Source organism: Amphimedon queenslandica, unplaced genomic scaffold, assembly GCF_000090795.2.
Source record: "Amphimedon queenslandica unplaced genomic scaffold, v1.1 AMPQUscaffold_13483, whole genome shotgun sequence".
In the NCBI taxonomy this organism is placed as follows: domain Eukaryota; kingdom Metazoa; phylum Porifera; class Demospongiae; order Haplosclerida; family Niphatidae; genus Amphimedon; species Amphimedon queenslandica.
This window is the reverse complement of record NW_003546281.1, coordinates 271,891-286,478: the sequence shown is the minus strand read 5'-3', so window position 1 is coordinate 286,478 and position 14,588 is coordinate 271,891. Positions and strand designations below refer to the sequence as shown.

The 14,588-nt window shown below is 32.8% G+C and overlaps 3 protein-coding genes across 3 annotated transcripts in view; all 3 read right to left on the bottom strand.

Moving 5' to 3' along the window:
- Positions 1-6,360, bottom strand: part of LOC109580631 (IgGFc-binding protein-like) — an 11,423-nt gene extending 5,063 nt beyond the window's left edge. Inside the window, exons 1-5 of the mRNA XM_019994035.1 lie at positions 6,267-6,360; positions 3,254-4,606; positions 2,537-2,829; positions 2,357-2,459; positions 2,130-2,267 (exon numbers count right to left, since the gene is read on the bottom strand). Of these exons, the coding sequence (XP_019849594.1) occupies positions 2,130-2,267; positions 2,357-2,459; positions 2,537-2,829; positions 3,254-4,606; positions 6,267-6,360 (1,981 nt within the window). The remainder of the gene's footprint in view (positions 1-2,129; positions 2,268-2,356; positions 2,460-2,536; positions 2,830-3,253; positions 4,607-6,266) is intronic.
- A 4,552-nt stretch (positions 6,361-10,912) lies between these two features.
- On the bottom strand, positions 10,913-14,355 carry LOC109580656 (mucin-like protein). The gene is made up of 16 exons (XM_019994067.1): positions 14,098-14,355; positions 13,793-14,043; positions 13,616-13,718; positions 13,358-13,513; positions 13,183-13,308; positions 13,011-13,133; positions 12,823-12,954; positions 12,650-12,769; positions 12,473-12,595; positions 12,289-12,357; positions 12,156-12,244; positions 11,933-12,030; positions 11,731-11,875; positions 11,392-11,606; positions 11,247-11,341; positions 10,913-11,180 (listed from the first exon to the last, which is right to left on the bottom strand). The coding sequence occupies exons 2-16, from the start codon at positions 14,003-14,005 to the stop codon at positions 11,068-11,070; spliced, it is 1,920 nt and encodes a 639-aa protein (XP_019849626.1). The 5' UTR covers positions 14,006-14,043; positions 14,098-14,355; the 3' UTR covers positions 10,913-11,067.
- A 47-nt stretch (positions 14,356-14,402) lies between these two features.
- LOC109580630 (uncharacterized) overlaps positions 14,403-14,588 on the bottom strand; it is a 9,816-nt gene continuing 9,630 nt past the window's right edge. The window contains exon 13 of the mRNA XM_019994034.1: positions 14,403-14,436. Within this exon, the coding sequence (XP_019849593.1) occupies positions 14,403-14,436 (34 nt within the window). The remainder of the gene's footprint in view (positions 14,437-14,588) is intronic.

The following is a 14,588-nucleotide window of genomic DNA, read 5'->3' as shown; positions in this document are numbered from 1 at the left end:
ATCAACAACCGTGCTGCAAAAGTCCAAATCATAATACAATGTTCAAGTAAAGTTATAAATTTCAGTATAAATGTTGTTTTGTATGCATACCTGTAGCAACACATGCTTTGATAAAACTGAGAGAATCTGTTAGAATAGCATTCAACATATTGAGTGTCAGAGTAATAATAGTAAGTGAAACGGAAACTTCTGTCAAACCACACTTGCCATGCTGAGCAAGGACAAGGAATTGCAAAAATTAATGGAATTTCTGGAAGTTCTAAATCATTTCTATATCTTTCTAGACAAAGAGCTTCAAAAGGACCTACAAATAAGCATAATGTCTCAAATAACTAAAAAAATCAATCACTAACTTTTTTCATCAGATTGGAATGAGTATACAATATTAGTGTAGTTTGCTGGTTGATTCATATCATCATTGCAACCTAATTTCAATAGTTCTCCAGGTATTCCTGATCCACGATGATTCTCATAGCGTCCTCCAGCAATATTATATCCAACAACAGACCTTGAGTAGTAATTGTCCCACATTATATCACCACACTTGTATGTGTATATGATATGAGTATCAGAACCATCTGTTGTAAGAATAGCTTGAAATGTGTTGTGCTAAAAATACATAAAATAAAAATAATTATTAATCATTCTTACTTTTTCAAGAATTTCATTATAATAATAGTAGTAATAATAATAGTATGATCCATGAGGGTAAGGATGGACATCTTTCCACTCCATAACTAGCATCCATATTCCTTTGTATGATGTGATATTTTTACTTGCTCTAATGAAACTGTTAACATCATTGAATACCTCATTAGCTAATGGGTTGTTTGAACTGAAGGTCTGATATGAAATACTTCCTACAAAAATAAAAAAATTAAATTCAAAGTAGTCTCCTGTTCAATTTTGGCAAAATACAGATATTTTGACCCAATTTTTAGGCATTATAAAAATTCAGATAGAATTCATATTCGTTGGAATTAGCTCAAACTTTCTAAATAACACAATAACATGCATATCAGGGAAAATTTAAAAATTAATAGATAATTCTCTCCTTTTTGCGTCTAAAAAATTGGCCATTGTTTCTGTACTATATAATACAGAGATTTTTACCAACTTTTATAAAAGTTCATAAAAAATTAATTTGATCAGGATCAGCTCAATTTTTCCACACCACATAAAAATATGTACAATTATCAGAGAAAAGTATATAAACAAAAAAATCTCTTTCAAATTTAGACAACATCCCTATACTTGTATAGTACAGAGACTTTGAACTAATTTTTTTAGCAAATTAAAAATTTATAAAAATCCAAATTTAATTGAAATCAACTCAAATTTACTATGCAACTTAAGTATATTGTATACATGCATATATTGGAAAAATATAAAAATTTCAATTTTTGTGTTTGACATTTTACACTGTGAGGGGTAGTATTTTGATAATTTATTTCTTATTCAATTATATATTTGATTAACAATGTGCTATTACTAACAATTTTTAGCTCAAATTTGCATTTAAAGAATTATATTTTTTATCTCACATAAATATAACAGTACAAGTACATATGTACCTTCTCTCCTGATGTCATAAAAGTTCCACATAGGAGCAAACACAACCGAATCTCTTATACCATGTGTACTACTAGGAAACAAGGTTGAATACAAATAGTTAAAACGTCCATTCATGGAAAATGTGCCACTAATGGAAATCTAGAACAATTAAACTTGTTAGTAATTGTATACTATCATTTTCATAAACTCACATAAATTGATGAATAAGCAGAACCTAATAAATTAATAGGCCTTGGAGCATTGACTCTCCATGTAGAGTAAAGGTAATGTCTGGTTATGTTAGTTACTTCTGATATACTGCTGTTGAACAAAATGTAGGGAAGAGTGACTAATGTAACTACAAAAATGACAATTATAACAGTCAATTCTTGCCATCATCATGATAAAATATACAAAAGCATATCTAGCAATAATACTACACCTCTGCTTGCTACAATTATAAAGTAATCAATGCATAGAATGCAACATGTAATTACTTTAACATTTTATTACATTACCAATCAAAGCAATGAGTACAGGTACAATAATATTCTTACCATTACAAACAATTCCATCTCCAGTGTATCCACTAGGACAAGGTGGGCAAGTGGCACCAGTTCCAGGTGCTGGTACATCAGTACATGTAGCATCATTGAAGCATGATACTTCAGTACAACCATCAAAATCATCTTCACAATAATCTCCTTTGTATGCTAGTGAATAAAAAAGCAAACTAAATAAGTGAAATATTATATACAGCAAAATCCTTATTCGTAGAGCCCCATAATAAGTAATTTCATACCTTCAATACAATTGCAAATTAAAATCAATGGATTACTGGAAGCATTCTGTACACCTTCAAAGGTACAGTTACCTCTATCAGCAGGACAACCACAAATTCTTACCTAAATAATAAAAGTAGTAATGTCATAAAAAATTTAATCTTTCATGCTACAGTAACTTGATAAATACATGTACATACTTGAGGAGTTATTACTGATGTTGCATTGAATGAGTCACTTGCTATTACACTAAAGGAAAATTCTACAAAAGAAGACAGTGTTACATTAAGTGTCCATATTGATCCATTTTGATCAAGTGTGTAAGGAAACTCTCCATCAATAGTAACACTGATAGTGTCTCCAGGGTCTGTGATATGTAGTGTGTATAATGCTTTCTCTCCTACTGTTATCATAAAAGTATCACTAGCTTCTATGACTGGTGGAGTATTAGGGACTATGGAGTTTAGATCCTGACAATATTCTCCTTCGTATGCTATTAAAGGAATTGAAATGAAATTTAATAAATAAATTTTTAACTTGGACTGATGTCAAATTTAGTATCAATACATATATATATATGTACACTTATGCAATTATACACACTATATATTCTTGCATAGCCAGCCATCTCCTCCAGCTATATGCCTATGAGGAGGAATAGACTACACAAGACTATTTTCACACTTGGTGGCATGATTTAGCATTGATGCATATAAAACTTAAAGCCTAGATGCAATGATTTCAATGATATACAAATAAATGTGGCTTGTAGCTGTGTATGAGAGGTGCATTGTTTGTATTTTAATTTCCTAAGTATGTAAGGTTTATATAATTTATACTCTAACATCAACTCTCTGCACACATACAGGGCTAATACATACATGCTGAATTATAGTATTGAAATTTTCTGTAATTACCTTCAATTGGACTCTGGTTCAAAGTTCCAGTGTAAGAATAACCAAAAAGTCTCCCCAAACCATACACCATTGCTAATATTTTGTCGTTACTGTTATTAGACCAAACTCTAATCTCAACAATATAATTACCGCCAAAATCTATGTCTTCTATAATAGTGCTGTTAAATACATAAGAACCTCCAACAGAACTATTGTAACGTTTCCATGAGCTTGATGTGAGGGATGGAAGAACTGTACCATTCAATTGTATCTGTGATGACTCATCTGCAGCAAGCACAACAAGGTTCACAGACACAGGAGCACCCAATAGACTAATGAGAGAAAAACTAGTTACATTGTTACCATATTGATGTAATGGAGGAATGATTGTCATAGCAGAATCACCAGGTTCATACATATAACGAAAATATCCAAGTACAAACTGAGCTACAAGTATTGGGCTAGTTGAATTGATGTAACAACTAGTTTGGGATACAGTTTGATTGAGTACACCACCTTCTTGAAGGGATAGGAAATAATTGCTACCATCAGCACACGTTATATCAATGTTAGTATTACTTTGTGATCCAATTATTTTCAATATGTAACCAGATTGACGATTATAAAATGACTGAACCAGGAGCTCTTTGCCCCATGAGACTACTGGTGGTAATTGTTCACCAACAAAATCACAATCATCTCTATCAGGAGGAATGACACCACACGTATGACCAGAATAGACAGATAGTGGTTTACTGGACTCAACTTTTGTTCCTGTTAGATCAGCCAATGCTACAACTGGTTTGAGCAACAGTGTCTCCAGGTAGTGTAATTGTATTGTTATTGATTGTCCAGCATTAAGAACTGTCTGATGGCCTGATTGAGTGAGATTGGGTGGTATAGTCACAGTCACTGTTGGTGTGATTGTTATATTGGTATTATTATTACCAGAAACTATTAGAAGAGATGAGAATGAGGTTGTTTCAGTTGTACCAATAGACACAGCATAATACACATAACTATGATTATTCACAGTACATACTGAAATTGGATAGTTAACATACACTCCTGCCGAATTAAAACTATCCATCATTACTACAGTTACTGACAGTGTTTTGTCTGTTCCAGTTGATACCAGTATACCTTTATATCGATCAGACTCATTACTAACAGCATAGGATATTAATATACTGTCACTGATGTGTGTTGGTGTACCAGAAGTAACTGAGCCATTAGCTATTCTTTGAGAAAGAGAGCTGACAGTAAAATTCACTGTTTCTGTTTCAGAAGTTGTAATGACAAGTGAGATGAATGGTGAAGCTCTCATTGGCAATATACCAACAATATGAGTATTTCCAGCTGTACTCCAAGCATCTGTAAAGGAAGGATAACCAAAAAGAAGAAAAAAGAATAAAATAACCTTATCACAATCATTGCAAATGCATAATTTCAAGAGTAAATAAATTATTTAGGTATACTGTCTATTGCTGTAAAATGGCTTCAATCAAAAATGAATTTTTGTGTGGTGGGACTGGGAGATCAGATAATAAAATTGCCAAAAATCCCACTTGCCTGGCAGCCTATCAATTTTATTTTTTGTCTTGTATAATAATTTTATAAATTAAATAGGAGTTATAGGACAATCAATTTTATAGCCTTGGCCAATTTTGCACAAATTTTTTCCAAAAATTATTTTTGCTAGCTATATAGCACTAACTCCTTGATGTGCATACACAAAAGAATTTCTTAATATCCAAAAATTTAGAGCATGAAATAACTTTTCCTAGTAGACCATACTTTTTCATTTTGGTTCAATACTGAGTACTCAGTATAAGCCAATCAAAAAGCACAAAATGCATACTTTATTTTTTGCCAATTTTTGCAGACAAATGATTTCAGCATTATTATAATAGTTGGCTTTAAAAAATCAAATTTTAGGTCAGTTACCTTTTTCAGTAATAACATGATTGATAATCATTCTTTTTGCTAAAAATGGTTATAAAAATTTTGATTTAGATTAATAAACTACACTGCTATTTTTTCTAACAATATCTTCTTTGATTCTTGTAGTCTAAATACACTTCATGCATGTATGTGTGTGTTCATCAATGTGTAATACATAGATTTATACTGCTAAGCAGTGGCGTAGCCAGGGTAGGGCACAGTGGGGCACATGCCCTACCAGTCTATGCTTGTGCCCCACCAACTGTCATAGTGTTCTGACTGTTCTCTTGTCTATAAATTGTATGTGAAGTTCACTTGTCCATAGTGTGCCCTACCACCATCATAACCCTGGCTATGCCACTGCTGCTAAGTGCTTCTAGCAAGCCAGAACTTACAAAGTCCATAATCCCCTCCACATTATGTTTGAATTATCATGTTAATATTACAGCAGAGCTTACCTGACTAAATTTTTTAAAGTTTTAAATTACTAATTTGATTATTTTCAGTGATACTGCCAATTAGTGCAACACTTTATTTATTTTAGATTAAACAGCATGATTTTCCTTTAACTGAGTTACCTTAATGCTACTATTTTTAGCGTCTACTAAATTTAGCGATATTAGCGAGAGAACTTTAAATCGCTAAATTAAATAGACGCCAAAATAATTATTATTCATTATAATGGTTATTATTTATAGTTAATTTGCTTAAAAACGCTAAAATTAGTAACGCTAAACATGGCTTTTGCTGATTTCGCTAAAATTAGTAGACGCAAATAATAGTAGGCTCAAGGTAAAGCGGGTGTGGTGACTGTGGTCACTATGAAATAAAATGGCGGCTATCAGCAAGCGGTCAGCAAGATAAGACTAAGCGCTGTCCAAAGACTTCTTTAGCAGCAAGGAACGTTGGAAATACAGTTTTATTTCTTACTAGAAAGGACTCAATGAGATAAATGCAATGAGGAGCAGCCGGCCTGCAGTGACAGGCTGGGGAATGGTCTCAGTGGCCAGTGAGACTAACTGCAGTTTATTCTGAGCAGCAAGAAAGGCTATCTTCATAAAATATGATTTGTTCAGTGACTGCTTCTAACTATCTTCAATGCTGTAATTGCTGCAGAGATTCTTTAGTGATGAAGTGATGTTACATTTTAAAGCAAGATCATGATGACCATGTACTTTAGGCATGGCAACTGCTTAGCTTGCTCATAAGAATCACAGTACAAAGGCTTGCTTTGGCTCGCCCCTTTAATGTTTTACATTCGTATAGTTAAGTTTTTCTTTTAATTATTAAAATATTGACTACACCATTGTCATAATAGCTGTTGCACGGAAGTAATCAACGGGAGGGTGTGGCTAAAATTGAGCTAAATTGTCCGCCATGTTGGGTGGCAAGAAGGCAAAGAATGAATGGGGGAATGGAGAAAAAAATTAAATAAATTCTACAGTTGACATTCCAGGCTAATGCAAGGTAGGAGATGAAGATATTGAGTAAAGAAGTCTCTATAATATTCTACAGCGAAGTATGATATCTCTTTGATGAAAAATAGCAGTTTGTTTCCATCCCTCCATTCATTGTGTGTACATTCTTGCCACTCAAGATGGCCGACAGGAAGCTCCGCCTACCCCGTTAATTACATCCATGCAACAGCTCTATTAGATTCTTCTAGAAAGGGTGTGTGTGGGTGGACAGATGCCTCACACATGCCATTTGTGTGGATCATTATGTATTGTTAGTATGGGGTAATTGACCAGAACACATTCCCAATGAGATTGAGACAATAGGCTACACTGTTCATATATAGCCTACTTCAGTCACGTGTTCTTAAATAGAAGAATATAGTTGCTTTATAACTGACCTGTTGTATTATGACTCAGTGATTATAAGAAGGTACATCTGTATGCATGCATGTATTGAATGGGATTCTATGACACATAACATTGATAAAAGAATGAGATCATGCTACTGGTGGATTATAAAGGGATTGAGGTACTATACATAGTGGTAAAATATGTAAGAAATTGAGCAGCCAATATTTTACTCTAGCTGCAGGTGTTCAACTGTGTCTACAACAAAATATAGGGACTATATTCAGGGAAGCAATTTAATGCCTCAATAACTGATACATAAGAATAAAACTCTCTTACTTGTATTTGATGGCGGCAAATCTGCTTGTGCATCTGCATATAACTGACATCCTGTTAAAAGTAAGTTGTTAAAATTAATGATAAATAATATTACTTTGGACTATTAAAGCTAGCACACAAAAAAGAGCTGAAAAGATTGACAACTTCATCTAAATAAAATTAAGAAAAACAACATGATACATTAAAAGTGCAAAATCAAATGCAAAGTTAGATAAATATAAAACATCACACACTTAAAATAAAAATTTAAAGTGATTAAACTATTTCAAATTTGTTCACAATTTTTTATTATTTAGTAATTTTAAAATGCAGATGAAAACAAAAACTTACTATGCATATAATCAGGCAGACCTGGCAAAAATTCTAGATTATTCTATTGCCCATTTGCCATTATGGTATAGAGGCCTTAAGTCTAGCACTATATACATTTTACTGCTAGCAAACTTGTGTGTCTACAGTTTGGCTAAGTGACATTTTAATTGTCTTATAATCCCAATACATATGCATGTGCATATATCTTAAGACTAAGTGCTTTAAACAAGTTAGTGTTGCAAAAATTAGCAAATATAACAAATTATAGGTCTTCTAGCATTTAACACATTCTACTTACCATTTACATTACAACTGTACTAATATCCTTCTGTCAATAGTCAATGACCAAGCCACAGATTCAGAAAACAAATGAAGAATGACAGCCTTTCTCTCGCATCAAACCAATGAAGTTAGCCAATTAAACAGATCACTGCACAAAGAATTCATTATAATTTGCTGATACATGTAATTTCATCTCACACTTACATGACTGACCTTTAAGATGTAGAATTCTTTTCAAAGAAATGTTATTCTTCATTTCTAATCATCATTATTAATCTAAACTTATTACTGAGTGGATCTACAAAAAATGAGTCAAAAATACAATATTAATGTACAGTATATAAATCTACTATTTCATGCATTGTTTCACTGGAATTTGACCAAGCAATTTAGTCACATGATTTACAAGTACATAGTCTTGTGTCACATGACAAGTACCAAATGGAATCACTCAATGCTATTTTAACTCCCACTGGAAGTTTTCAATAAGATACATGTATCAATAAATACATTGATCCCTACTTAATGGCAGTGTATATGGTATTGACATTTTTCATATATAGTGTGGGTTGTGGAAGTGTTGTGCCACATTTAGTGCTGCACACAGCAGTGAGATTAATCATATGTACTCAATATTCTTACATAAACATACATATTTTAAATGACTTTTAAATTGATCTAAGCATAGTGGAGTACTAATGTTATTTAATAAGGTAATTTAAGTTAAAAGCAAAGCATATTAATTTGACGCTTTTTCAATAAACATAAAATCAAAGCCATTTAGCTTCAATTATCACTTTCATGAGTTGAAAGTACAATGATAATAGTACATGATTTTTTGGGTGATTTTAGAAATTTGTAAAAAAGCCAATTTTGATTGGAATCAGCTAAATTTTTCTAATAAATCAAATTTTGACCTAATTTTTTAAACAAGATGAAAACATGTTTACAAATCAAAAAAAATTATATAAATGTAGAATTGTTTCTTAATCATTTTTGATAACATCTACTGACAAGAAGCCAAAAAGTTGTGGGAAATCCGGCCAAATTATCAGAAACTTCACCATGACATAAGAACCATTATTTTATTGAATTCTGCTAACTGTTTCATATTGGATTGCATTTTGGTGATAAGGACGTTGTAACTATACATAATGAACTGTAAGGAGAGTACCTGACCTTTATAACTCCGGTGAGTGGAAGCTGCCACTATGGTAGGATTCTAATACTTATCTCTACTCTTTTGGTAAAGTCCAGTTCAAAGTTGTGCCTTTAGTCTTGTGGTAATAACCTGGGCGACGAGACTACATTAGTATTTGATATACTGATACTTACATGTAACTTACATTCAAACTAGAGCAGCACCAGCTATTAATGTGTTGGAAACAAGATGAATCATAGTAGGTTATGTAATGAATTCTTTAGCCCTGAATGATTCTAAAATAGTAGCTGCCTAAGTATATATACATATCTACGTCAATAATAATGATTCTCAAAAATAAGTGCGAGTAACCAAACTCCGCTGAAGTTAGCAGCACATTTTGCAGCAGCACATTCCTCACTTCAAATTGATTAAATTTTTGTGGTCGAAGCCTTATAACAAGGGTGGGGCTGGATTAGAACTCGGGTGGAGCTGGTTGCTGCGCTCGAGCGATCATAATTACTGTTTATACCGATAGATTATAAGATGTTCTTTTATAGGACAAAAAGAGCAAGTCAAGAGAACACTTAAGGTTGCTAGATTAATATCTGTTGTTCTTTTTTATAGGACAAAAAGTGTAGGTCAAGAGAATAATATTTTGTGACTTTTTTTGATAGCTACGTTAAAGAATTAATACAAAAGGACTATCAGGCACCTTAATATTTCAGCACAACAATCTATAGTTAGTGTTCTATTTATAAGATAACCTCTCTGCAATAATTAAAAAAAATTAGTTCACAAACCAACAGTCCATCTACAGAGGTACAAATAGGAGTAAAACAAAACCGGTCCGTCAGTACATGCCTCATTCTGTAAATCTATAGATATTTCTTCTTATTGTTATTATTACTACTAGTACCGCACCCTGGAGCCATAGCCTCCATCAAAGCAGAATATTACTGAATATCTTAGCTTAAGATGAGCAACATCCCAGGCATAGCTAAATAGTATTAACCAAGTGTAGGTCTGGTCCTATAGAGTTTCAAAAATCTAGAATTCTACATCCATCAACCAGTAGTCTCCCGTAGCTAATCAACTAGCGCATCCGCCATCCGCTCTGCAGCATCACATTCCTGTGGTTTTGCAGTTGATGCAGCAGCACATTCCTGTGGTTTAAGAAGAATGTGCTGCTGCAAAATGTGCTGCTAACTTCAATGGAGTACCAACACATTAGATCGTACTATTGTGCTTCCACATGATGTACTTGCAAAGTGGTTTTGCATAGCCATACCACATCCTCTGTGCCTTCGGAGGCATGGAGAATGTGGTCTGGCTACGCGAGACTACTTGCAAAGAACTTCAGTATTAGCTACTAAAAATTGAATTTGCCCTTCAAATTTTTATTACTGACTATAAGCAGGACCACATAGTCTCATTTGATTAACCAAATTAGAGTCTATTATTGTACAAAAAACGAATGTCAAAAGCCATTAATTTTGCCGCAAAATCATACCTTAAAATGCTACATCAGCACATAATCTTGATCAGTTTCTGCAGCAGTTAGACCTCATGCACCTACAAATAATGAGTGAATTGAAATTAGTATCCTAGCTCTCTACATACAATGTACATGATGATCACTGAGACACAGGCATCTTTGTTAGTTTGTTGTCCAACTTGTGTCAGTAATCAGTCTATACAAATGCTGCCCCTAGTGCCATTGAAACAAACACAAATTGCTGCGATGACTGCATAACTGGTTAAATGTGAACCTCCAACAAGCAATTGAAGCAAAAAAAAAACTGAGAAGAAAACGCAGTCCATTTTTTAGCAAGGCTGTCATGTGACCTGTCTAGATACAGTCTACTTGAAATTATAAAACATCAAAAGATTAACAAGACAAAAAAATTTAGCAGTATATCTAAAGAATAATATCTAGAAAAAATTTAAAATGAAAACATTAAATATAAATTCAGCACAAGAAAAAAATTAGAGAATAGTTTCTTCAGACTCTAACTCTCAACTTTGCTTTCTCTTTTCTTCATAACATTATCCATGTCACTTTCACTTTTATCATTCCTGTCAAAGTCTTGAGCAAATTTTAATTTCATACTGTTGACCAAACCTATATTTCAATCAAAAATTAAAAATTATGACTTCATTATTCAATCAGAGTTGAAGCTAGAATTACCTTCAGGATTAGGAGTAGGCTCATAATATAAATTTTCAACTGCAAATTCATCATCATTTTTCTTCATTAAAACCTTATTGGACTTTTTTCTATAGCTATTGAACATATTCTCCATGTATAGTACATAGACTTAAAGTAAACTTACTATATAAAACAGGCCACACTGATTATTATTACGATCGTGAGTAAGGTTCCAATTAAAACACCAATTGTTATTCCTGCTATTTGTCCAGCAGATAGTCCATCATCTGTAGGAGTTGCTGAAGTAGTAGGTGTTACTACAATAGTAGTTGATGGTGGATTTAGTAATGTAAGACTAGCAATTGTGAACCCAGCGTTAGCATATCTTGAATTAGCTGCCTGTATAAAATAATTTAATGCCTCACATACAGTGTGTTACAGTACCCTGCTTGTGTATCACTTTCATGGTATTAAAAATAATACTTTCATGTAATAAAACTTTATAAATCCATTTTTAGCTTGCCTTTATAGCTGCAACTACAGCATTAGGATCAATGGGATTTCCAGACTGTCCTTTGATGTAAAAAATCACTCTTAGTCCATTACTTGTTTCAGTTGTTTCAGTAATAACTATATCATCAGGTTCTATCATAGTATTTGTTGCTGTCCTATAATAATAAATGGTATAATAGTTATTTGTCAATACAGTTATTTTATTGCCGCACCTTTTCCTTTTTTGTGAAGAGACACCAGTACATTCATTACTGCTACAGTAATCATTCAAAGCCTCTGCTGTTATATTCTTGAAACTCTCTCTATCAAACTATTAAAAATTAAATATAGTCAACCATAATCTAGTCAAGCAGCTTCAACAAAAATGAATACATGTACTATGACATATTTTACTAAATTATCAGCAATATAATGATTAATAAAAAGGTTACATACAGTGCTGGCATTGGTTCCATTCAAAATAACAACCACTCCTGAATTTGCTGGAACAGTTGGAGTAGGAGTTACTGATGGTGAGGCTAATACTAATGAATGAGAAAATGAAACAGAAGATATAAAAAAGATGAACCTAGACTTGTAGATAAGGAAGACAAATAAGTAGATGAAAGACTCGAGGAAGAAACTGGATCAACAATAACTAAAAAAATTAAACAAAATTTCTATTAATTACAATGATAACTCAAAACTACATGTTATTCTGAGATAGTTTAGTATATACTAATGTGTATAATAGCATTTATGTTCGTTTTTACCATTGCAAGATCCATGCTGAAAGACTGTTCCTAATGGACAGAAGCAGTCAAAACTTCCAGGGCTATTTACACATCTTATCCTTGGCTCTGGACAAGAGCCTAGCACCAGACACTCATCAATATCTAACAAAAACATCAATAGAGCATTTAATGCCATTGTTGCCATACTGAGTTTACCTGTACAAGTAAACCCATCAGACTGGAGTTGAAATCCATCTAAGCAGTTACACTCAAAGCTTCCTATGGTGTTGATACAAATCTGAGTACAAGGATTAGTCTCTAAGCACTCATCAATATCTGAATGAAGAGATTATAAGTTGTAATTGATTCTGTTTAGCAAATCCTTCTACCTGTGCAGTTTGCCATGTTAGATGATAAATCATACCCACTTTGACAGGAACAATTTTCAGTCTTTGTGTAATTATCATAAACACAAAACTGCTCACACATATTATCACCTAAACATTCTCTGTTAGGGTCATCTATAAAAAATAAATTGAAGACAAAAATAGGCAGAAATTTAAAACTACTAGCTTACTCTGACAACTACGACCATCATTTTGTAGTAAAAATCCATCATAACAACTACAATTGAAGGATCCATCAGTATTCATGCATTCTTGCTGGCAATTATCAAGTAGCCTTTCACACTCATTAATTTCTATCACATTCAGTTAAGAGGTTAATTTATTTATAATTATTTATGTTACCATTGCATGATCTTCCATCACTATGAAGCTCATATCCAGACATACATGTACACTGATAACTACCAATAGTATTGTTACAGAAATGAGAACAATTTCTGGCACCAGTTGAATTACATTCATTAATATCTGAATGTGCATAAATATTACAACAAAAACAATAAATGGCTGTACTCACCATCACATATTAATCCATCTCCAGTGTATCCACTAGGACAAGGTGGGCAAATGGCACCAGTACCAGGTGCTGGTACATCAGAACATGTAGCATCATTGAAGCATGATACTTCAGTACAACCATCAAAATCATCCTCACAATAATTTCCTTCATATGCTATTGGATGAAACAAAACTCACTTAAAGCAAACTAAATCAGTGAAATATTATATACGGCAAAACCCTTATTTTAAAAGTCACATAATAAGTAATTTCATACCTTCAATACAATCACAAATCAAAATCAATGGATTGCTGGAAACATTTTGAACACCTTCAACAGTACAATTACCTCTATTTGCAGGACAGCCACAAATTCTTACCTAAATAGTAAAAGTAATGTCATAAACAAATTAATGTTTCATGCTACAGTAACTTAATAAATACATGTACATACTTGAGGAGTTATTACTGATGTTGCATTCAATGAGTCACTTGCTATTACATTAAACGAAAATTTTACTAAAGAAGACAATGTTACATTAAGTGTCCATATTGATCCATTTTGATCAAGTGTGTATGGAAACTCTCCATCAATAGTAACACTGACAGTGTCTCCAGGGTCTGTGATGTGTAGTGTGTATAATGCTGTCTCTCCTACTGTTATCATGAAATTATCACTAGCTTCAATCACTGGAGGTAAGTTATCTACAAAAAAGACATTGTAGTAACTGATACAGGTATATATTGCTATCTACTCACTTCCTATTTGCTTTTCCAGTTCATTTTGTTCTATTGTTGTCTGAGTGTCTAATGCTAATCCTACATTTTTTGTTTGACTATAATCAAAAATGCACTCAATCTTATCAGACCCTCCACATATTCTCTCAGCTTCTGCTCTAGTTTCAGGATCAATTTGATCAAGAAATACTGGAATATGGTTTGGATTGGAGTAATTTGCAGATGTTTCTCCAGCAGTATAAGTGAACAAACTCTCTGTATCATTCTGGACTTGCCCTATAAGAATAATGTTTCATTTAAATAGTAATTTTAGTAATAAATTAATGTCAGGGTTCCCATAGGATTTTGGCAAATTTCTGGCTACGAGGGATTGTCAAGTTGCTCAAAAATTGGACAATATAATCTTGTACTTTCCAAAAAAATTATTTTAGATTTTTATGAATTTTTAAAATTGCTCAAAATTCCATTTGCTGTATTGTACTATACTTGTCAGCTCATGAAGCATGCTGATT

Bases quoted from the DNA above. Each gene is read 5' to 3' on its own strand.
- LOC109580656 (XM_019994067.1), bottom strand. From the start codon at position 14,005: ATGATAACAGTAGGAGAGACAGCATTATACACACTACACATCACAGAC. The intron at 13,134-13,182 runs GTAACATAAATA...TGAATGTGATAG, and splicing joins TGATGGAAGATCATGCAATG to AAATTAATGAGTGTGAAAGG. The intron at 12,031-12,155 runs GTATGTAACCTT...AATTTTTAATAG, and splicing joins ATGGAACCAATGCCAGCACT to TTTGATAGAGAGAGTTTCAA.